This window comes from Bactrocera neohumeralis, unplaced genomic scaffold (assembly GCF_024586455.1).
Source record: "Bactrocera neohumeralis isolate Rockhampton unplaced genomic scaffold, APGP_CSIRO_Bneo_wtdbg2-racon-allhic-juicebox.fasta_v2 cluster10, whole genome shotgun sequence".
NCBI lineage: Eukaryota > Metazoa > Arthropoda > Insecta > Diptera > Tephritidae > Bactrocera > Bactrocera neohumeralis.
Window position 1 is genome coordinate 8,412,162 of NW_026089623.1, and position 23,237 is coordinate 8,435,398.

Here is a 23,237-nt window from a genome sequence, read left to right on the forward strand (position 1 = left end):
GACAGTTGTTATTTTTGGAAATAAGTTACGCCATTTTCTCACGTTTCCTGATAATGAGAGTTTGTTTAAAATGCTATTAGAAGTGGTAAAATCCGACGTAGTCAACGGCATTCACTGCGAGCTACCTCTGCTGGCGCAAATCCAAAACTGGCTAGGGAGTACTTTCCCAAATACAAGATTCCGTCACACAACTAAATTTGTCACGGACATTTTGGATCCTAACGAACAAATTGAAATAATTACACAAGAACATAATAAAGCCCATCGTGCCTCTCAAGAAAATGTTAAACAAATTCTTGAAGATTATTTTCTTCCGAGAATGGAGAAAAAAGCTAAGGAGGTGGCGTCAAATTGTAAAGTCTGCATTAAAGCTAAATATGTTAGACATCCAGTAAAGCATCTCATAGGAAAAACACCCATTCCTTTTCCCTTTGAATTTCTCCATATTGACATATTCTGTACTAACCGATTATTTCCCAATGGTAAAAATAAATGCATATTTTATGGTTTTATTGTTTCTTACGTTTAAAAATACATAAAAAAAGAGAAAATTATTAAAAAAAAAAATATTGGTTAATTATTTTTCATTCCGTGAAATGTTGCACCTACGCAACGTTGGGATTACTGAACTTAGATTATACAAGCAAGTCATAAAAATACATTTAAAATATTTCACTTACGCTAATACTATAGCGATTAGCGTGAGTGAAATATTTTAAAACAATCAGCATGAAGATGTATTTGACATTTTTTACACATATAAATTGTTGTACTTTTACACTGTCTGCATCTTCTTCGACGTTTATTTTCGTGCTCTTCTATGACATGACCAATATTATCGAAGCGAATATTGGAAGGTAATGCGTTTTTGGATGTTCTTCCTAAATTTCTATTTGAATTACCCAAAAAGTCAGAATTATCTGTAAGTTGGGCTTCTTCGGTTTTCATCAAACTAACAGCAACGTAAGATTTAAATTCTAATTGAGTCATAGATCGCTCATTTGCCAGATTGTAAATTTTCCACGAGTTTACTAAAACACTATCTATCAAATTGATGAACAGTGGCCACCACCACTTTTTCCCTCTTACTCGAATCCTATAATTGGCAATTCCATTATCATGCAGATCGACGCCTCCCATATTTTTATTATAATCTGCTATAACCTGGGGCTGTGGCACATTCACCATTTTTTTTATTTTTCTATCGTAACGTTTTGCCGTAACCAATGGTTCGATTTTTGCGTTGTTAGTAGCCACGTCACCACAGAATTGTCATTCCATCGAACTAATAATACTTCATGTTTTTGGTCAAAGCTGAAATCAAATGATCCTCTCTCTTTTTTCTGAAGAGTTTTCGTATTTATCATGGTTTTATTCATTGTTCTATTTTCTCGAATAGTACCAGTGGCAAAATAGCCTTTCTCTTTCAGAATGCAAAATAATTTGTGCGAAGAAAAGAAATTATCAAAAAAAATGCGATGTTTGCGAGGATCTTCAATGACAGACAATAGGTCCAGAACAGTTTTTTCTCCTAGACCTAAATCATTTCTATTGTCGTTACTATCCTTTCCGCCATATGGAATAAACCGATACAGATAACCATTTGAACTACACAAGCACCATATCTTGAAACCAAATCTTACAGGCTTTCCTTTGATGAACATCTTGCAACTATGACGTCCAAAATACGGCACCATTTCTTCGTCAATTGACAAGTTGTGTGAGAATATCCCAAACTGCATATTCTTTTGATTCATTACATCGAAAATCGGACGCAATTTAGCGAATTTATCATTTTTATCCAGATCCGCATTATCACATAGATGAATGTTTTCCTTTATAGAGTAAAATTTGTTCCGACTCATACAATTTCTTACAATTGATACATTTTTGTCTTCATCTTTTGACCAGTACAATTTCGTTGCTGGTAAAGAATGATAGCCAGACAATAATAATATACCAAAAAATCTTTTGAGTTCTGCTACCGTGAGGATAAATAAATTACGGTTATGGTCACGAGCATATTTTTCCGAGAAACATACAATCTGTTCCCAAATTTCATCACTAAAAAATAGTGAAAATACTTCAAAAGGTGTTTTTCCACCTACACGTTCTTCAATATTTTGTGTCATTACTGCTTCATCACTTGTAGGACAATTCATATAGGTCGGATGTTCTTTTTTCCAGTCTGGAACACATTTTGGGGACTTCTTTGACAGTCTTGGCTTTTTCGATGTTGAAGGACCGAGCTCACCTTGCGTGTTTTCAGGCTCTAAGGGTAAATCGGTGTGTATTTCATATGTTCCAGCGATATCAGTGGACACAATATTGTCAAAATCACCTAGCGCGTCATCATCTAGGCCTTCCTCGTCTGTAAGATTGTCAACCGTCGGGGGGATGTACACGGCATCGATTTGAGTGGCATCTTGTAAATCCTCTTCCTCTTCTAAGGTACTCAGAATTTCTTGAGAAGATAGTAATATTTCGCCTTATTATTTACTGATTTGTATACACTCACTTAACGTTTTTTAGAAATTACTATGTGATACTATTAGCATAGTTTTGACAGCTCTCTCTCGAACCAAAGAGTCTCGTATCAAGTTATCTATGTTATTAGCTCAACGTTCTAGAACCAACTGAATAATAAAAACAAAACAGAACTACTCCTTGAATAGCGAGAACCCATTATTGACAATACATTTCTAACACGAATGGCATGCTGAGTAACAATAACAACAGACTATTGTTATTCCCAAGGTTGCGTAAACGCAACGTTTCCTAGAAATGTAAGATAAACAACACGTGTAGGTAGTTTTGTCCACCAAAAGGGTTTATATCACAAAGAAGATATTGTTAAAGCTTTGTACAGTGTAAAAAGTAAAGGTTTATTTAAATTAATATTTTTTATGATTGGATGAATATATCGATCCCGAGATGACTCAATTAGCAGTTTTTGAATGATAAAAATAAAATGCATTTGTATTTGAAAAGCCATAAAAAAAATTGTTGTCTATCTGTTAGTTCTTCTTTTTGAGACTGGCTTACATTTCATAGATTTATTTCCTTATTTTAGAAATAAAAAAAAAAAACAAATTCGAAATGTTGCGCTTGCGCAACGATGGGTAAAGATGGGCTAATGCCACATATTTCCTTACTTGTGTGGACAAGCTATCCAAGTTTGCAGTAGTGCAACCAATCCCTGCACGAACCATAATCGATATTAAGCCGTGTATTCTGCAACTGGTCAATATGTTCGCAGGAACCATAATTATTTTCTGCGATAATGAAAAATCATTAAACTCAAATACAATAAGATCGTGCCTTAGAGACCTTTTCGACATTGAAATTTTGAATGCCCTCCTCTGCATAGTACTTCTAATGGGCAGGTGGAGAGATTTCATAGCACTATGGGGGAAATAGCTAGATGCCCTAAATTAGAAAAAGAAATTGAAGATACTGTGGACTTAATTTTACTGGCCACAATTCAATACAATAAGAGCATTCACTCCGTAACTGGCGAAAAACCCTTGGATGTTTTTCATTCCCGGGTAGGTGGGACAGAAGCAAAAAATAAAGTAGAAAAGGCTCAAGAAGCAATGTTAAGGACTCATAAAAAAACAGGATAGCGAGAACATTTGCCGTTGGAGAAACAGTCCACATTAAGTCAAATAGACGGTTGGGAAACAAACTTACCCCCTTATATGTGGAGGGCATAGTCCAGGAGGACCTGGGTTCTACGGTCAGGGTTAAAGGTAGAATAGTTCATAAGGATAATCTCGGATAGTCGAATAAAATATTTTTAAATCTAACGATCTTCTTTGCTTCTGTCTTTCCTTCTCTTTTTAGACCTCTGCTCTTTATGCTTAGCTTGACCTCGACCTCCACAGTTTGTAAGATTGTGGATTACTCACACTCAGACTACTTACCGATTACGAATGGTGACGTGGTTTTATGGGACTCGTACGATTACATCAGACATACGACAAACCTGACTTCCTACGCTGAATTGACCATTGACACTCGCTCAGCGCTAAAACTGTACCCAAAAAGCCGCATGACGAAACTGATGAATGCTGACCTGAACCGAATCGACATGCTTCTTCTGACAGTAATGGGACCGACAAGACATTCGCGTAGCCTAAACATCTTGGGAACTGCTCTTAAGGTTGTGGCAGGCACGCCGGACTTCGACGATTTTCAAAAAGTAACTTTAGAGCTTGATAGGCTTAGGGACAATAACAATCGCCAAGTAGCAATAAACTCAAAGTTCCAGGAACAGATTTAACCAATACAGTAAATGAAATTTTAAGAATAAAAAAACTAGAACAGATAGATACCGGACACCTTTACGAAATTCTTTTGGCCCGAAATAAGGCTATTACTACAGACCTAGATAACATTATCTTATCAATCACCTTAGCACAGTTGGGATTATTAAACCCAATCATTTTTGATAATATTGACATTGATTCAATCTTGAAGACCGAGTCTCTCAACAACTTAACTGTAACTGATTTGTTATTAGTCTCTGGTTAAATGTGTTAAGCATCCATCCCCTCTGTCCGGTAAAACAGGCGCATCCTAATACGCCAGCTTAATTCACCACAGCTGATGACATTACAGCACAACACCAATGTAACACACCACTCTCGTACGCAACCCAACTCACAAAAGGAAGTTAAGTATCCTAGACCTAAGCTTATGTGTAAAAGAAAAATTGTGTTACCAGTAGCTCACAACAACAAAATGCTATCACTACGCGACAACTCTGTAGCGGTTTGTGGTAAAGACATCTATTCCTTGGATGGCTGTGCAGGGACTACCATGCAGTTTTGCAGAAAATCCAACATAACAACTTGCGCTCAACAACTGGTAGCCAGCGTCACCGCAGAGTGTAGAACAACATTTGGCGAACTAGATCCCTTACAAGAAATTGATGATGGTATGGTCATCATAAACGACTCCACCGCCACGGTAACTTCTGAGAGCGAGGAAGCTGAAATCCCTTGGGCGACTCGGATAAATATAACTGGACACGATAACATAATGAGCTTACCTTACTTGCGGTACCGGGCGCTGGTAAATCGCCAGCTGATGGAACAGCTAACCGATGGGTATGAAAAAGGATTGATAACGACGTCAATAATTCTCATGGTAATAATAATATCGCCGCGCTTTTTTCCATAATAACATTCTATAAAAAGCTGAAGCGACAGGCTGCAATAGTAAGAGTAGTAGAAAACATCACTCAGGTGTCAAGAGAAAGGTCCGAGGACGTCCCTCACTTAGGAGGGGAGGAGTTATCACGCGACCCAAGAATGTAATTGAAGGAGCCCCAAAATATTGCGCGTGGCCTGAGTCAGCACAAGCAGCGCACTCAGAATCATGAACGGAAATAACAAGTTTTAAGTTGCATCCAAAAGTTGCGCGTGGACTGAGTCAGCAATTATACGTTCTCACGTCTGCCAATACCATCAGCACATAGTCGTTCTCACGCCTGCAAACACCAGCTGGCAACACCACAACTGCTACGCAGCAGCGGCGGCAGCAACAGCAACAAGAAGCTTGAGGGTAGTTTATAATTATAATAATATTTAGTATAATGTTTGGTGCTCTTCGAGCTGGACGCGCTCCACTCGAATACTCGTAATAAAGTCAATAAAAACAAAATTGGCATTTTGAATTAATTTTTACAAGCCGATCACAAATTAGGCTCGACACGGGGCGAATATGTCAACTTTTCGCAATTAAAAATATTATCAGCCTCATTGAAAACTCTATGGTTTTTCAATGGAGAAAATTCCCCATTTGTCTTTTACCGTAAACTTCACAAGGCAAAATTATCCCATAATTCAAAGTTTTTCCTAATCGTAATAGTGATTTTTTCATGCATTAGTCTGATTGGCTCATGAGTCACGCATAGACCAGTTTTGGTCCTCAGCGATACCAAATTGAGTGCCGTAGTTCATGAGAAGTAGTCACTCTTTGGGATGCGCTCATCAAAAGTTTCCTTCAATTAAATGTTTCAACATCCTCCGATTCAGGTACGAAAAAGTCATTTATTTTACTTTTGAGAAAATGTAGGCCAATGATGACAGATCAAACTAAACAATGAATTTTTGAAAATATAACGTGAAAATATAACGTAATCAACAAAGGCTTGCGGATTATCAACACTCCAAATGCAATGTGTATTAACGTACCGAATCAAACAAAATTGAACTTTATCACAAACTTTATTTGTGAAATTCAGGATCGGTGGCTATCTCATTTTGGGCCCATTCAATGCAAACTCTTCCATAAAGTCGAATATATCTGGCAGGCGATGTCGTTGACCGAATATTAGACGCAGGGCGAATTGGGTATCTTAATTTAATAAAGTGAATCTTAAGACAAATGTAAATTTATTTTACAAATGCACTTAGAGCTAAACAATACATTGGGTTCAGATTCAGTCTATCTTGAAATGCTATATATGTACATAAGTATGTACGCTAGTAAGCAATTTTTGCATGTTGTAACTCAGGGATGGGCACATTTTTAGCCCGCAAAGTTAGCAAAGTGCGCACGAAAGCTAGATGAGGGGAATATCAGTTTACGGAGGGAAGGGCATAAAATGTTGCGAAAAAATCAACTACCGTAACTTAATGTTCCTCGCAGAATGGTTGCGGCCAGGGATAATGGGATGCCCAACTTTTTATAACATTTTCCATTGTGGCCACATCGAACAAAATAAGAATTTTCGGGCAGTTAATACCCACAGTGCAACTTCCCATATATGCGCGCGCTCTCATTTGTAAACATGGTGTGGCAAAATACGTTGCTCTCATTTGTAAATATAGAGTGGTAAAATACGTTGCTCTCACTTCCCTCTTCATGTTTGCCCGCGATGATCCCCTCATCTAGCCCTCAAAATGTGCACTCGTGCCCGAACGGGCAAATTGCCACTGAGGGCTAATATGCCCACCCCTGTTGTAACTGACCGGTGCTGTTTGCAGTAGTGTATATTTGTATTATTGACTAGAGGAAAATAGTTTTGTTCATCTAACGGTGTACTTATCCCCTAAAACTATTCGAGATATATATAGATTTATGTACATAAGTATATAAATGATCAGGATGACGATAAAAATTGAAATCCGGGTGACTGTCTGTCCGTCCGTCCCTGCAAGCTGTAACTTGAGAAAAAATTAAGATATCTAGATGAAACTTGGTCGACGTGTTGCTTGACAAAAAAGGAAGGACGAGTTCGTAGATGAGCATAATCCACTCTCGAACCACTCTCACGCCTACAAAACGCCATTGATCGAAAATTTATGTAGTATCGTTACTAAGCTCTAAATTAAACTATAGAACTCTAATTTGGCAGAGGGAATCGCAGTGGGAAGGGTTATCTGCCCTCTAATAAGCTTAATGTACATACCGACTAAATTTGGTGCATGGAAATCGAACTGCAACCTCGGCTACTTCTCATATTGCACAATTTTAAATTCCATTCGAATCTTTTACTTCCCAGTACACAAATCAAGGAGTAACTAATATTACGAGATAAAATTTTGCACTAACTATTTCTTTAAAGTATGATTCCTCACCATCAAAAATTTCCAAAATCCAATCAAAACTGTTCAAGCCCCTATGTATCGAATATGTTGACCCTAGTATCTATAGTTGATTTTTGTCCGAAAATATCGGTCAATGTATGGGATATACAATTGAAATTCAGAGGAAATCCTTTCTTTCCAATCGTGTCCCTGTGTATAAAAAAGGGTTGCATCGGGTAAATACTTGCCTGATCCCTCATATACCGAATGTAATTCGGCATATATCCGCCAATATTTGTTTTATCTCAATGAAAATTACAGAGCGTGTTTTACTCATAACAGTCTATCTGCTAGCTCGCAACAACCTTAATTTTATAAAATATTTAAACTAAAAGATTGTATATTAAAATAAAACACTATGGATTTATAAATTTTTAATTGTACATTAAAATGCAACCATGTAGATTTATGTATGTCCCGCTATTTGTCTGTGCTAGCTCACTTGTAGCTTAACCTTTTGCGTTGGCTCATTTTCAAGGAGATTTGGAAGGAACATTTTCTTTGACTGTGACAAAATTTCATCAATTTATCTCCAGTAGTTTATGAGAAAATAATTTTACAAATGTATCGTGCTCTAAATTTCAACCTTCAATAACTTTAACAAAAAATAATAATTTTGACGAAATATTTATGTCACGGGGTATGTGTCTGGTCCCCCTCCTAATGAACTGCTAATTTTCAAAATCGGTGATTTTATGAAATTTCCCTGGGTCACTTAACGTGGCTTGACCCATTGTCTAATAAGCAAAATTACTGAAGTTGAATAAAGTACGAGGATGTTTAAAATAAATGTTTTATTTTACCATGCATACTGTTGGCCTAAAATTTAGCAAAAACTTGACCTAGCCGCCATATAACAAATATCAGGATTTTCGAACATTCGGCTGACATTACTCCCTATGAATGTGAGTTATCTAAATAAATCTCTGGCAATATTTTATTAATATGTGATATGTTAATAGTTGTGGTATTGACAAAAATAGATAAAAGCGGATCGAAACTACCTCAACTAACCTTTCTAACAAACCTTATACCGAATAAGTCCTTACTTATTATGGACGCATGTTTGTACGGATGTACTATACGTGCGTATGTGTATACCATATATAACTCCTCAACCTCTTGTTTGAAGATTGTCAGAAATAAAAAGCTACTGTAAACACACTTGTTGACAGATCGCACTAATTTTTGGCATCATAATTAAGGATAGTTGCACCAACCTAGGAACAAATAATTTACCTATCTTCCATATAAGCGGAGATTTCAATGAAGAATTACCGATACTTTCTAGACAGGGTGTAGTGTTGGAAAGGTGAAATTTTATCATTCATTTATTAACCCTCATCGAGACTCTCGAGTCTGGACAGGCATATTTTGTTTTTAAATGTTATTTAAATATATTTAGAGTGTAGCAAACGACTTGCGCTTCCAGGTAGCTTCCTAGAATTTTATTGTCTATAGAATTCAGAAAAAAAAATTCAAGGATATCGTATCGAAAAGGACGAAAAAAAGATATTATAATATTACACCTTAGTGCACAAATTGTGCTTGGCTAGACCACATATATTTTGTATGAAAATATATGAACTTTGGTATGTTTCTATCAGCGTTTGAAAAACTACGCTACTCTCGTAGCATTTCATTTTACTCTTGCTACCACTCTCACTTTGTCGGGAGCCGCAGCATAGCCTTAGCATAACAATGTAAAGTATGTGCTCTACTCTGCTCCGAGTTTTGTTAGGTAAAAAACTATAGCAGGAGCGGGAGCAAAAAATTAAATTCTGCGCTATGCTCTGGCGTAGCGGTAGCAAAAAATTGGGAGCGGTAGCACAGCGGAGCTAATGAAAATTTTCATGTGCTACAGCTCCTGCATGTGTTTGTTGTTTTTTTTTCTTTTTTCCTATTTTCTGTCATTTACAAGAATGGTACAAGTTGGTATATAAAAGAAAGTCGTTTATAACTCAAGAACGGCTGAACCGATTTGGCTTAAAATTGGTGGGGGTGTAGCATAGAAGCAGGGTAAGGACATAGGATCTATCTCTTTATGCTAAAATTCAATACAACTCATAAATACAGAAATTATATTTCAAATCATAGGCATTTGTTCAAAATTTATGTAAGAATCGTTTGAAATTTTTAGTAATTCAAAAATAGAAAGAAATACATAAGTAAGGGAGCACAATTTTATTCTTGCTTATAGAGGTTTCTCACTGACCCGAGTGCGATAAATTAACAACAAATAAAATCTATTGAGAAGAAAACAATACAAAATCAATGATAAGAAGTTCCGCGAAATTAAGAATGGGTAATAAAATAGCAGATGTTAAATTTGTTATTTGTTTTGTCATTTGTTATTGTATATATGTATCTTCTATGTATGTATGTATTTTTATTGTAGCTATAGTTCCTCATTTATAATATTCATAAATAAATAAAGCTCGACAGTCGCTTATAGAGGTATAGATAAGTAGCAGTCTCACTTACGGAGGTCTATGAGGCAAAAACGACTCTCTCTTACAGAGGTTTTTGTTTCTCACTATTAGAGGTTTAGGAAGCTTAAAATGACGGGTCCTAGCTATTACTCTCACTTATAGAGTTTTCTCACTAATCCAGTTCTCACTTATCCAGGTTTGACTGTATTTAATATCACAACAAAAAATGGCATTGAAATTTTCATCGTCAAGGCACTGCAGATACTTTGCTGAATTATTGGTCAAGGACGCAAATGCATTCATAACAAACCAAACGCGATATCTAGCATAAAGATATAGCGGAATAATTGGAGTGTTGATAAAAAGGTTTATTATAATTTTAGATATACAGAAATCTTTTCGATTCTTTGCAATATACATTGATGTATTTATATGTGTACAAATATTTTCTGTTATGTCGAAAAGGTCGATTTGCTTTGAGTACTCAATGTGCGATGCCATAAAATACCTCTGATCTGTAGGAATTTAAAGAAAAAAAATCAGGATTGTAGTGTATTTTCTACGGAAAATTCTTACATGCCTCGGTCCAGTTCTTAATGTTAATATTTAGGGCTAAAATTTTCAGGGAATTTTTTTTTGGGGTATTTTCAAGGAAATTTCGTGACGGTAGTGAAAAAAATTAATAGTTCAAAAAAAAAACACCCTAATGTATATAAACAGGGGGAAAGTATATGTAGTTAAAATTAATTTCGAAAATTCATAGTAATTGAGTATTGTAATACATTTGGAATAGATGATGTTTTTGGTAATATAAAAATGGTGAATATTTTGCATAATAAAAAAAAAATTTATACTTTATTCAATTATTATCCAATTCACTTTATTAATATATTTCTTAAAATATTGGATTTTAGATTTATAAAGTCACTTGACGCAACAAGTGCCAAAATGATTTGCATAACATTTTTTTGTTTGAATTATTCAATTAATTCAAATATTATGACAGAAAATAGCAAAATAGCAAAAAAGAAAAAAAAACAACAACAAACACATGCGGGAGCTGTAGCACATGAAAATTTTCATTAGCTCCGCTGTGCTACCGCTCCCAATTTTTTGCTACCGCTACGCCAGAGCATAGCGCAGAATTTAATTTTTTGCTCCCGCTCCAGCTAAAGTTTTTTACCAACAAAACTCTGAGCAGAGTAGAGCAGATACTTTACATTGTTATGCTAAGGCTATGCTATGGCTCCCAACAAAGTGAGAGCGGTAGTGATACCATAGCAATAATTTTAGAAATTTTGCTGCTACGGAGTAGTAAATGAGAACCCTGGTTTCTATCACTTCGCACGGTTGATTTATCTGTTTTCATGTTCGTTACATGTCCAAATTGGTTTGTATGTTTATCTAGGTTAAATAATTTAGCCGCTAGAGCGTTTTAAAGGTTAAGAAAAATGTAATTTTTCTCAAAATGTTACATTTCTTGTGAACGCTATTGCCACGCCAAGCGTGAACAAGGCAGTCAATTTGATTTCAACCAAATCGAGAGGTAAGAAATTTCAAAAATGTATCTACATATATTGTACATATATGAGCGTAAATACAACACGCATTTCCATACAAATGTATGTAAACACCACTTGGCCTAGCCAAGCACCATTGGTCTCGACTAAGTGTATCAGACCGTTGGTCTCGACCAGGGTTAAAAAAGTTAAATTCGGGGAAGTTGAAAAAAAGTTACAGCTGTTGAAAAATGAGTGAAAATAATGAAGGAATTACTATTTTTGGAAATTTTTGTATAAAAAAGGGAAGAATGCCAATAACATTTGTGAAGTTTACGGTACGATGCTGTATCAGTTCGTCTAGCACAACAATGCTTTGCTCGCTTCCGTTCTGGAAATTTCGATTCAAACTGACGAAAGTTTTACACTGATTGAATAATATCTCTAGCGAAAAAATGGCATAAAGTGGTCGGCCAAAATTGTACAAATTTGTTTATTTAGTTATTAGTATCAATATAAAAAAAAATAAGTTGAATTTTGATTAGAAATACGAAAATACTTTTGAGACTACCCAATATAGGAAAACGGTTAACTTAATTAAAAAATTATGGTAGACTATTTTTGTAGAGAAGACGTGTTGGTAGATGGGCGTAATCGGGTCACTGTTTAAATTGTATGTTTTATTTTGAAGAATTCCATCGAGCATCTTTGAAAATTCACTACACTCAAAACCTCGCCAATAACTTAAAAGAAATCTGATAAGTCTCGTATACGCATATATGTATGTATGGTTTATTATTTTGTTATTATACTTAATATAAGTAACAATAGTTAATATATATTATAATATTTTGTTGTAAGATCGCTTAGACGAAGTATATTGACGTTCGGGATGGTTGAAGAATTAAGAAGCGCGCAGGACCGTTGTCGTTATCGAAAGTATGAGCGAATGTTGTGCAGACGGATTGTTTAGAACGAACTGCATGTCCCATCCCGATGTCCATCCTTTTTGTTGAGTGGGTACATGTGTGGTGAATTGTGTTGGTGTGGTGTGGTGATGTAAGTGTATGGTGCCATCGGATGTGGTGTATTAAGCTGTCTTGCTAGGGTGCGGCAGTTTTTCATAGGTAGAGTGGGGTATACATGCGGGGAGATGCTTAAGTCATTTAAACTTACATAAGTGAAAATTATTAAGGTGCCCTAACTAAACCCTAAATTAAGATATGTACACAAAAAAGTGGTCGTTGCTCAGCCTTCTAAGAGGTTTAATATATATTATAATATCTGTGTCGTTTTACCATAACATCTTAAGTCGACTTAAGTTAAAATCGAGTAAGGGTGATATTCTAGTTCTCCTATTCATAGTCCATATTTGTGTCCAATCCGATTTAAAAAATTTCAATTTTAAAGAAAGTTATAGCCTTTTGTATTTTTCTTATCTTTATTTTTGAAAATATTATATACATTAAAACATCTTAAGTAAACTTAAATTTTATGAGATGCTTTATTGGTTGTTAAAGGTTTCTTTATTTAACTTATGTCAACTGAAGCTCTATTAATATTAAAAAAATAATTAAAAATATGTATTCAATGAAACATCTTATGTCCTCTTACGCTAATATGTTAAACTTATATTCTTATAATTTCTTCACTTAAATGGACATAAGTTGTTTTGAAAAAACTCGAATATTCAAAGAGAGAACTTTTTACATTTTGCAAAACATCTTAAGTCTACTTAAAATGTTATGCAATAATTCGCTTCGAACATAACGGCATTTTAACTCAACATAAGTTTGTTTGGATGCGTGCTCACAACGCATTATTGTGCACATAAGCGATCAGTTGAAAACAAGTCGTTGTGCTAATAACTTCAAAAATGGAAAGTGATTTATTGAATAATACATAAAAGCAATGTAGAGTTCGATAGTGATGATTCCATTATTGATCCAAATTTTAATATAAGTGGATGTACTGCAGCAAGTTCCAGTTCCGAAAATAATGATGTTAGTTTTATAGTGATTGCATTTATAAAGTGATTTTAATAAAAACTTAAAATTGGGAAAACTCTATAAGTGTTGCAAAGAAAGTGGAAACAGAAAAATATTCAAAGAAAGATGCAAAAGATTCCAGGAATAAAGGGCAAAGTTACACCTCAAGCGCTGGTAAGGATGTTCAGGCACGCGCAGTGCGCAGGTTGGAACCGGGCAGAAAGAAATGCGCAAAACATTTCTTGGTGGCTTAATTGAAGTTGAAGAAACAAAAACAGTAAAAATGGCTAAACATGACTTAAAACAAAGGATAAGACCTTATACAAACAATTATTTCCTGGAAGTTGGTAGTAATAAAATCGCAGTATGAAAATAATGCTTTACATTCACATTATCCGAGACAGAACAATCTATAAAAACGGTTGTGAGTGCAAAAATTGATGGGCGTGTAATCGGCGATGGACGTGGAAAACATATATGCGCTAAAAAAACTTTCTACCGCAAAAGAGAATGAAATTTTAGATTTTATTAAAAGCTTCCCATCGTATAAGTCGCATTATGCATTAGGGACATATCAAAACGTTATTTGCCAAGTGATTTATCTGTGAATGAAATGCATTGTCTCTATTGTGAATAATTCGCTTATTCCGTTTCAATTTCAAAATTTTCGCAATTGTTTAGCACACTCAACTTGAAATTTAAAAAAAAACTAAAATTGACACTTGTCATAAGTGTGATTTGCTCCAATGCAAAATACAAGTTGCTAAACCCGAAGAATTGGACTCTTTACAACTAGAGCAATGTAAACATGTAAATTTAGCAGAAAAAGCTTATGATGCTAAAAAAAAAGATAAGCAGAGAGCTTTAGCTGATGCTACACTTAAAGTGTTGTGTTTTGACCTACAGCAGTGTCTTCCTACACCATTATTAAAAACCTCACTTTCTTTTTACAAAAGGCCTTTGTGGACTTTTAATCTTACTATGCATGATTGTGCAAGTAATCAGGCCTCATGCTACATGTAGCATGAAGCAATAGCAAAAAGAGGGGGTAATGAAATAGCATCGTGCGTGTTTGATCATTTATTAACATTAAATACCAATGCAAAGCACGTTGTTTTATACAATGATTCATGTCCAGAGCAAAATAAAAATTCATTCATTGCAACTATGTTTGCAATTTTTATGCAATTTAAAAATAATGTATACATTATAGATCATAAATTCTTGGTCCCTGGTCATACTCATATGGAGTGTGATAGCGACCATGCTTTGATAGAAAAAAGGAAAAAACTAACTTCAACCAAAATTCACCATCCCCGTAATTGGTACCAGTTTATCAGAACAATTGGCGTAACAAAAAAATTTGTTGTTAATGAAATGGCACAGTCGAACATATGTATATGGCTTTGCACATGCATCAAAGAATTTATTTACATGGAGAAAAGTAGATGACAGTGGTGAAAAGTATAGCTGGATCGACATTAAATGGCTAGGATATACCAAAGAAACTGGAAATGTTTATTTTAAAAAATCCTTAAATGAAGAAGAACCTTTTAAATTGATAAATATATCTAAACGAGGAATAAACTGCGTGAGAATGACAGATTTAAAAATATGCTACGACGCACCAATAAAAATTGGCACAAAAAAGAAACAAGATCTTTTAGATATGTCTTGTAGATGAAGTGTATAAGCCATTTTATATAAACTTAGCAACAGAAGAGCAGTTAGATTGTCATCCAGATCTTACAGAAGCTGATGAAACTAATGAATAATTAATGCTTTAATTTGCTTTGAAACCAGATTTTTTGAACTATGAGTTGAATTTAATGATATGATTTAAGAAACAATACATGAAGCTGTATATTTTTGTTATGAATAAACTTTTTGTTTTAAAAATAAACAAATACAAAAATCTTATAACCAATGTGTTATTTGTTTCAGTTTCAGCAAAAGCGCTTATGTCAACTTAAGTATTATCCAACTGAAGTATTCATTTTGACAAAATATTTTAATCAAATTAAGATTTGATTTTTCTTAACTTTTCGTTTTTCAAAATATATTATGTACAAAACAACGAATAAAACATACTTCTTACTAAAATTTTTTTCAAAATCGGCATATAATGTCCTAAGAAATAGTTTTACTTTTTCCTTTAATAAATTCCAGTACAGTTCACAACTGCAAGAGAGCACTAAGCTCAATAAAAGACAAGCTCCAGCTAAACTTGATCTGGGTTCCCGGCCACAGGAACATTTTCGGTAACGAAAAAGCAGACGAGTTGGCAAAGGCAGGAGCTTTCCTCAATGAATCCATGGCGGAGCTAATACCAAGCCCGCTAGGATCGATAAAAGGAGAGATCAATAGACAATTTCAGCAAATTGCAAACAACAGGTGGAAAAACATTACAAAATGCGTCATAACTAAACAATTATGGCCAACATATGACAGGAAAAGAACCAATGACCTATTAAATAGGTCAAGAAAAAGTATTTACAGGATAACAGGTACCACAACAGGGCACTGGCCATTTGGGGAACATGCGTCCAAAATGGGATTACCCTACAACGACATCTGCCGTGGCTGCGGAGTAGCAGGGAACAAGGAAACAATCTTCCACTTTCTCTGCGAATGCCCAGCTCTAGCACAGATCCGACACAAAACACTCGGAATCCACCAAGCACCAAACCTTGAATGGATTTCCACCAAAAGCATATCGGACATAAGTAGTTTCATCGAAACCTCAAAATGGTTTGAGAGAGAAGGTGAAACGTAATAGCAGATACAGGAGGTTCTACGAATAGTGTATCAAAATGGCACATCAAGTGCTAATTGAGCCCGATAGGGCTGCACTCCTACCTACCTACCCTACCTTGAATAAAAATAACTCATTAAATTTCAACACAATAGATTTTAGAGGAAATCGCCAATATCTTAAAACTCAACTTTAAGACTTAAGATGTTATGGTAAAACGACACAGATATTATAACGCACTTAAGATACAATATCTCAATTCGCTAAGGACAAATCACTTAAGCACTTTAAACGACACTGTAGAAATTGAAAAAATTGGGTTAAGTCCCCGAATATTCCCCAAATACTGTTTCGTAAAAAAATACTAAAACGCGATAAATCAACAAATAAATACACCAGAGACATTAAATTTTACATCTAGCAAGTTACTGAAGGACTTTATAAGAGCCGGGGTTAAATTGGATGATGGGCGTGGCACTGCCCGTATTTAGGTGATATGACATATATTCGACCAATTTCATCTGAACTCATAACAATTAATAATTATCCTGACGATCCTATGTTGCATTGTGCAAACGATTGCAGTCGGACCATAACAACGCTTATTTTTCATATAACTCAGTTTTAAATTTCATCTGATTCTTTCACTTCCAGTATACAAAACAACCACTGATTAATATATTCAGATGAAACTTGGAGAAAACAAATAGAGCCTTTGAGGTATGTCAGCAGTATGCTCATTGAGCGAAGGATATATGTATAATAAGCAAAGAATATACTTTTAAAATGGCCGGGGTCACGCTTTTGAGGTGGCTTACTATCATCAATAAATATAAACGACACGGGCAAATTACTGTCAAATTTTTCATATCCATAGATTTAATATGGCGCATACTCAAATAAACGCGGCGGCAGCGCTGAGCGTTGAAAAATTCGATTTTAGCAGCGCGTTTTAAAGTAAGTTGGCTGCAAAAAACGAGAAAATTCTGCAAAACTGCCAAATTTCTTGACCCGCATGTTTACTTCTTGTACAAACGGATGTATGTTTAATTAATAAAGTAATTAATTATACTCTAGCAACCAGTTGCTACAGAGTATTATAGTTTTGTTTTTCCTAACGGTTGTAAGTATCACCTAAAACTAAACGAGATAGTTATATATAAAAATGATCAAGGTGACGAGAAAAGTTGAAATCCGGTTGACTGTCTGTCTGTCCGTCCGTCCGCGCAACTTGGGTAAGAATTTAGATATCTTGATGAAACTCAGTATACAAGTTTCTTGGTACAAAATAAAGTTCGAGTTCGTAGATGGGCGTAATCGGACCACTGCGACGCCCAAAAATCACCATTAACCGAAAACTTATAAAGTGCCATAACTAAGCACCTGAATAAGACATAAAACACATATTTGGGGGTAAAAATTTGACGATGGGCGTGGCATCGTCTACTTTTTGTGGAAATCCCATATCTCGGGACCCGATTTACCGATTTCTACAAAATTGGTATGTGGTGTTTTTCTAAAGTTTTCTATATTGTGTTATGAGAATGAGCGAAATCGCACAACAATCACGCTTACTATAGCACAATTTTAACTTCCACTTGATTCTTTTACTTTTCAGTACACAAATCAAGAAACTATTAATATAACGAGATTAAATTTTGCACGAATAATACCTTTAGTGTATGTCACCTTATGATCAAAAATTGTTCAAATCCAACAACTGTTCAAGCCCCTAGGTACCCAATATTTGGATCCCAGTACCTATAGTTGACTTTTGACCGAAAAAATAGGTCAATATGTGAGATATATAATTGAAATTGTGTCTAAAATAGATAATTTTGAGCAAAAAATTTACTTACTCTACATACAACTAATATCAGGATTTTCGAACATCGGGCTGCCTTTCCTCTATAGGATTGATTTTTTTAGTATGGGACATGGTAATAGTATGTGGTATTGAGAAAAATAGATAAAATCTGGGCGATACTACCCCACTGACATATACTACATACAATGGTTTTTGTTTTTCTAACAAACCTTATACGCCTGTCAGTGTAGGAGTTATATATAGTACTAGCTGTTAGCCTGTGCGTTTCGCTACACCTAAATCGATTAAACCTCTTAAGGGTTTTTACTTTGTGTTTTATTTATTGTTGTAAAACTGTTACTTATTTATAAAACATTTATAAAACATATTGGTATACAAAATTTTTGGTTTTTCCACCTGGCGCGTAAATGAATAAGCACCTTGGTGTTCCCACTCTCGAGCATGCGACGAACAATTGGCCGTGGGAGAAGCACGGTTCTTCCAAATTGACGCCGCACACTTGAAACGTTTGCCCTTGCGATTTGTTGATGGTCATCGCAAAGGAAAGACGTACTGGGAACTGCAAGCGCTTAAATACAAACGGCATGTCCGTTGGAATCATGGGAATGCGTGCTAAGAGTACAACTTCAACTGCTGTCTTGCCATTTAGTATTGTTGCTTCAATCAAATTTGGCCACAATTTTTTGACTGAAAGTCTTGTGCCATTACACAAAGTCGGTGGCTTCAGATTTCGTAGAAGTATAATGGGTGAACCGACTTTCAGGACCAAACGATGCGGTGGCAGACCGGGGGATCCAAAGAATTCAAGAATTCAGTTGGATAATTGACTTCTTCATCTTGATTTAAAACGCTATCAATCGATGTACATATATGTTGTAGCTTCTCCTGGCAGTTTTTCTTGAATGGCAAAATTGATTTCGTTGACGTGTACATTTTTCGGTGCCAATATTGTGCATTCACTTAAATAATCGTGGCGTTGATAGTGTTGAACAATATTCGGAAATACACTTTCAATCAATTCTTCTTTCGATTGTTAAAGTGTACAAAAGTTGTTCGGCAATGTGATCAAACCGGTATCATCGATTGGTATTTTGCCTTCGCCAATGTCCAACAACTGCTTCGAAAACGCCGCTGCGGATCGATCATTTTGCAATTGGACTCGCATGTTGATGGTAAGAGTCAGCCTTTGAACATGTCTCCACAAAACTGACGATTTTAAACATACGTTTATTTCATCGGCAGGAGTTGATCGAGGAATGACTGACAAAGTTTGCCGAAAATCGCCGGATAATAAGACTAATGCTCCGCCAAAAAGTTGTTGCTTTTGGCGTAAATCTTGCATTGTTCTATTGAATGCTTCTAATGACTTTTTGTTAGCCATTGGGCACTCATCCCATAGAACTATTCCAGCTCCTCGCAAAACTTTTGCCATTGTTGAATTCCTCGATATGTTGCACGTTGGTGTTTCAACGACTTGGATGTTCAACGGTAATTTCAACGCAGAATGTGCTGTTCGGCCGCCATCAAGTAGAGTAGCAGCGATGCCTGACGAAGCAATTGCCAGCGCAATTTTCTGCTGTGACCGTATAGTAGCAAGAATCAAAGAGATCAGAAACGTTTTCCCTGTACCACCGGGCGCATCAAGAAAGTAGAATCCACCGGCGTTATTGTCAACCACTCGTATAATCTTATCATAAGCATTTTTCTGCTGAATATTCAATTTGGTAATGTTAGCTTGTATGAAAGCACGCAATTCATTGCAATCGTATTGTTGTTCACGTTGAAGCTCATGGTCAATGATTGGGCGCAGTAATGCCAAGTTGCGCTAATGCCTTATTCGCAATTGTAAGGCGCAGATCTTCAACCAATATCAAAGCAAAATTATACATTTGTAATGTATGTATATAGCAAGTCTGCGTCCGATGCTCGATTACGCGCCAAAATTAATAAGTCCTCGGTCATGCAGTCTTTGTACTTATTCCACCGTTATTGCGGATTTGACGAAAGGCATGTAGATATTATTATGGCGAATAGTACGCGTATTTGTTTTGGATGAGATGTGAGTGATGCGTCATGAAGTGCGGTGTCCCAATGCATATCATCTTCTAACAAATGCAATCGCAGACATGCTTCACGATACGTCGCACACAACTGACCATCAACAGTTTTCAAATCATCAAATGATCTTGGTCCGCGCACGTTGACTAATAGCAGACGCAAATAAAAACATTCGGCGTTGTTTGGATGGATGGTGTAAATACGTCTTAAGGCAGCGGTTTTACGGACATTTGGATAACCGTCAACACGCTCCCCTTGCTTTCGTCGTTGAAATGTTTTCGATGATGGATTCCAAGTGAAATATTGTGGTATTTCGGAATATAGCAATGTTCTTGCAAATTCATCGTTTTCAGACAACTCGAAAAAGGTAGTTAGTGTTGTTCTCGGTGATCGTGCTAGAGTATGCATATTTGAAGAACATAAATAAAAATGGAAAAATTAACCTAAAACTACATCTTAAACTATGTATTTTACCCACACACGCATATGGAATAAGACCCACCAACAGTGTATTTGCGAACCGCATGACATCACATATGAAACAACAACAATACTCACTTGCTTTGTGTTGTACGCAGAATGTTAATCACGTTGAAATCTGAGAAAAATACACACAATGTTGAAACATTTTTTTTGATACACTCACTGCATTCGGAACACTTACGTTCTGGATGTCTTGTTTGCTTGACAGTCATCCATAGAAAGAACGAATGTCAGGCAAAAACGATCAACATGCGATGTCAATGTTTTTTATTAATTGTAAACATCCGCCAGTTGTTTCTGTTTATTAGTAAAAGGCATTTGACAGGACTGCCAATCTTGCGGCAAACTATTATTTCAAGAGAATTTGTATAGGCGGGATGTATCATTTTTTTTTGTTTTTTGCAAAACGTGCAATGATACTCACATTAAATTTCTTATGTGTTCAAACAAACCCCAATCACCCTGAAAATTTCATTGAAATCGGGCAAGCCGTCTAGGAGGAGTATGCGAACAGGAAGTTTTGCCACTTAATTTTATATATATAGAAGATATGTATATATAAAATTGATTGGATTTCGATCCTGAATAAACCACCTTTACACCATAAAGTATTTCCCTGGCTTTGTCTCTTGAAAGTTGCAAGAGTATAATATGTTCGGTTGCATCCAAACTTAGCCCTTCCTTACTTGTTTTATTTTTCATTTCTTCTGTACTAATTTTAGAATTGAAGTGAGAATTTGCCGTTTTATTTAGAGATGCTTCCTAATCGCTAACGCTAAGGTGGTAAGCAGGAAGGAGTTAAGTTCAATGCGAATACGTTGGAGTCCAGGGGGCTTACTCTGTAAAGCGATGCGAAAGACAATGAGATTCGAAAGCCCAAAGCGATGCGATAGGCAATTGATACTCTGTATTGCTTACGCATCACTAACAATGTTGTTCACCTTTGCTTTTTTTTCTTTTTATGTAATAGTTGGCATTACTTCCAAAAATGTCAAAGTATAAACGAGCAAAATAAAGAAAATAATAATAATTTAAAACAAATATGATAAATGCTCGTAACTCAACTTAATTAAAACGAACTATTTGCAAATTAATAAATCCAGTCTTTTATTTCATTGTAATAACGAAAATTAAATTTAAATAATTACAGATTAAATTTGTAGTTTTTAATTCTGTTTCTCGCAGTTATATAGTTATTTAACTTACATTTTCCAGTTTCTCAATTTTTGTTCATCAATTTTTTGTTTATATAGAAATTTTTCCTTTTCAAAGGTTAGTCTCCGTTTTTCTAATTTATTTCTTTTTTCAATGTTTTAAAAATGTTTTTTATATTAAAATTTATATCGTTTAACATTTTAATCGAGTCATTGTGGAATATAATTTGGTTTTCGACTTGCTGTTCAAGCAGAGTCTGCTGCTTTTTGCGCGGTGGGTACGTCACATTTGAACAATGTGGTAGTTCATTTTCTTGTGTATTAAAAGGAGTCTGCTGTTTTTTATGAGGTGTGCATGCCACTTTGGAACATTGTGGTAGTTCCCTGTTTTGTGTATTTGGTTCGGTAGGGTCTGCATTTACCTCCGACATGCTGCTTGTAGCTGCACCGAATGACAAGGTACCACTCATTCCATTTATTGATTCCTCTATTGACAATAACTCACTCACTTGTTGCTCTAACTGTGATAAGGGTATGAAAAGTGAGGGACCACCTCCAGTTCCCGAAATATTATTTTTGTTTCGTCGCATTTTTGCCTTTAAGTGAATCTTATAGTCTGCCTTTAACCTTTAATTGATTACATTTAATCACATTTATAATTTATCTGTGCAATTATTGGAATTACCTTTTTCCACCCCGCAATGTCGCGCAATGGTGGCCCAGCTGCGTTTAAATGGGAAACTAAATTTTTCCATAAATTATTGGAGGTATTTTTGGCGTCTGGTGTTTTTAGTGATCCTTTCGAAAAATCGGGATGCGCCTTCATGAAATCCACGAGAATTTCAAATTGCTTTGGTTGAGTTTGTTGTTTTATTTTCGGTGCTTCCCTGTAAATTTGTGCAAAATAGTTCATATGCATGGCGTTATATATTTTAGTAGCAATTAAAACAACTAATTTATATTTGAAACTTACATTTTCAAGCAATGCGACTTCTTTATACTTGTAGCACAAAAATTACGAATATAACGCATGTTTGACAATTGCTTTAGCAAAGCAGAGTACCGCTAATGCGAAAAACTGAATGCGAAAGGGAAAAACTAAATTCGAAAATTTCAAAATTTACTGCGATTGCCGAATTACAGAGTACCAAAATTGAAGATGCGAACATTTTCATATTCGTATCGCATTACAGAGTAACCCCCCAGGAAATCATAAATCATTTTTTCTTTTCTTTTTCGCTGTATATCGTTTTTAACCAAACGGATAAACGGACAGCTTCTGAGGACATTATCTAACGTTCAAGTGGACCCTAGCATCTTCTTACATGCGTATAGGTCACTCACTGTCTCCGCCACATTGTGTTTCCATATCAGCTTGCTGTTCAAAATTACTTCCAAGTACTTGATATCCTCTTTAATTGTTAATTCAACTCTATTCC

The 23,237-nt window shown here is 35.5% G+C and overlaps 2 protein-coding genes across 2 annotated transcripts in view; one reads left to right on the forward strand and one right to left on the reverse strand.

Moving 5' to 3' along the window:
* LOC126765047 (radial spoke head 10 homolog B-like) overlaps positions 1–23,237 on the forward strand; it is a 199,337-nt gene that overhangs the window by 168,648 nt on the left and 7,452 nt on the right. The gene's annotated exons all lie outside the window — the stretch shown is intronic.
* On the reverse strand, positions 22,432–22,868 carry LOC126765110 (uncharacterized). The gene is made up of 2 exons (XM_050482727.1): positions 22,772–22,868; positions 22,432–22,685 (listed from the first exon to the last, which is right to left on the reverse strand). The coding sequence occupies exons 1-2, from the start codon at positions 22,828–22,830 to the stop codon at positions 22,442–22,444; spliced, it is 303 nt and encodes a 100-aa protein (XP_050338684.1). The 5' UTR covers positions 22,831–22,868; the 3' UTR covers positions 22,432–22,441.

What these genes read in the sequence shown, in the direction of transcription:
- LOC126765110 (XM_050482727.1), bottom strand. Translation starts at nt 22,830, where the DNA reads ATGCGTTATATTCGTAATTTTTGTGCTACAAGTATAAAGAAGTCGCAT. An exon ending in AAGTCGCATTGCTTGAAAAT is followed by an intron (nt 22,686 to 22,771) that starts GTAAGTTTCAAA and finishes ACAAATTTACAG; the next exon opens with GGAAGCACCGAAAATAAAAC.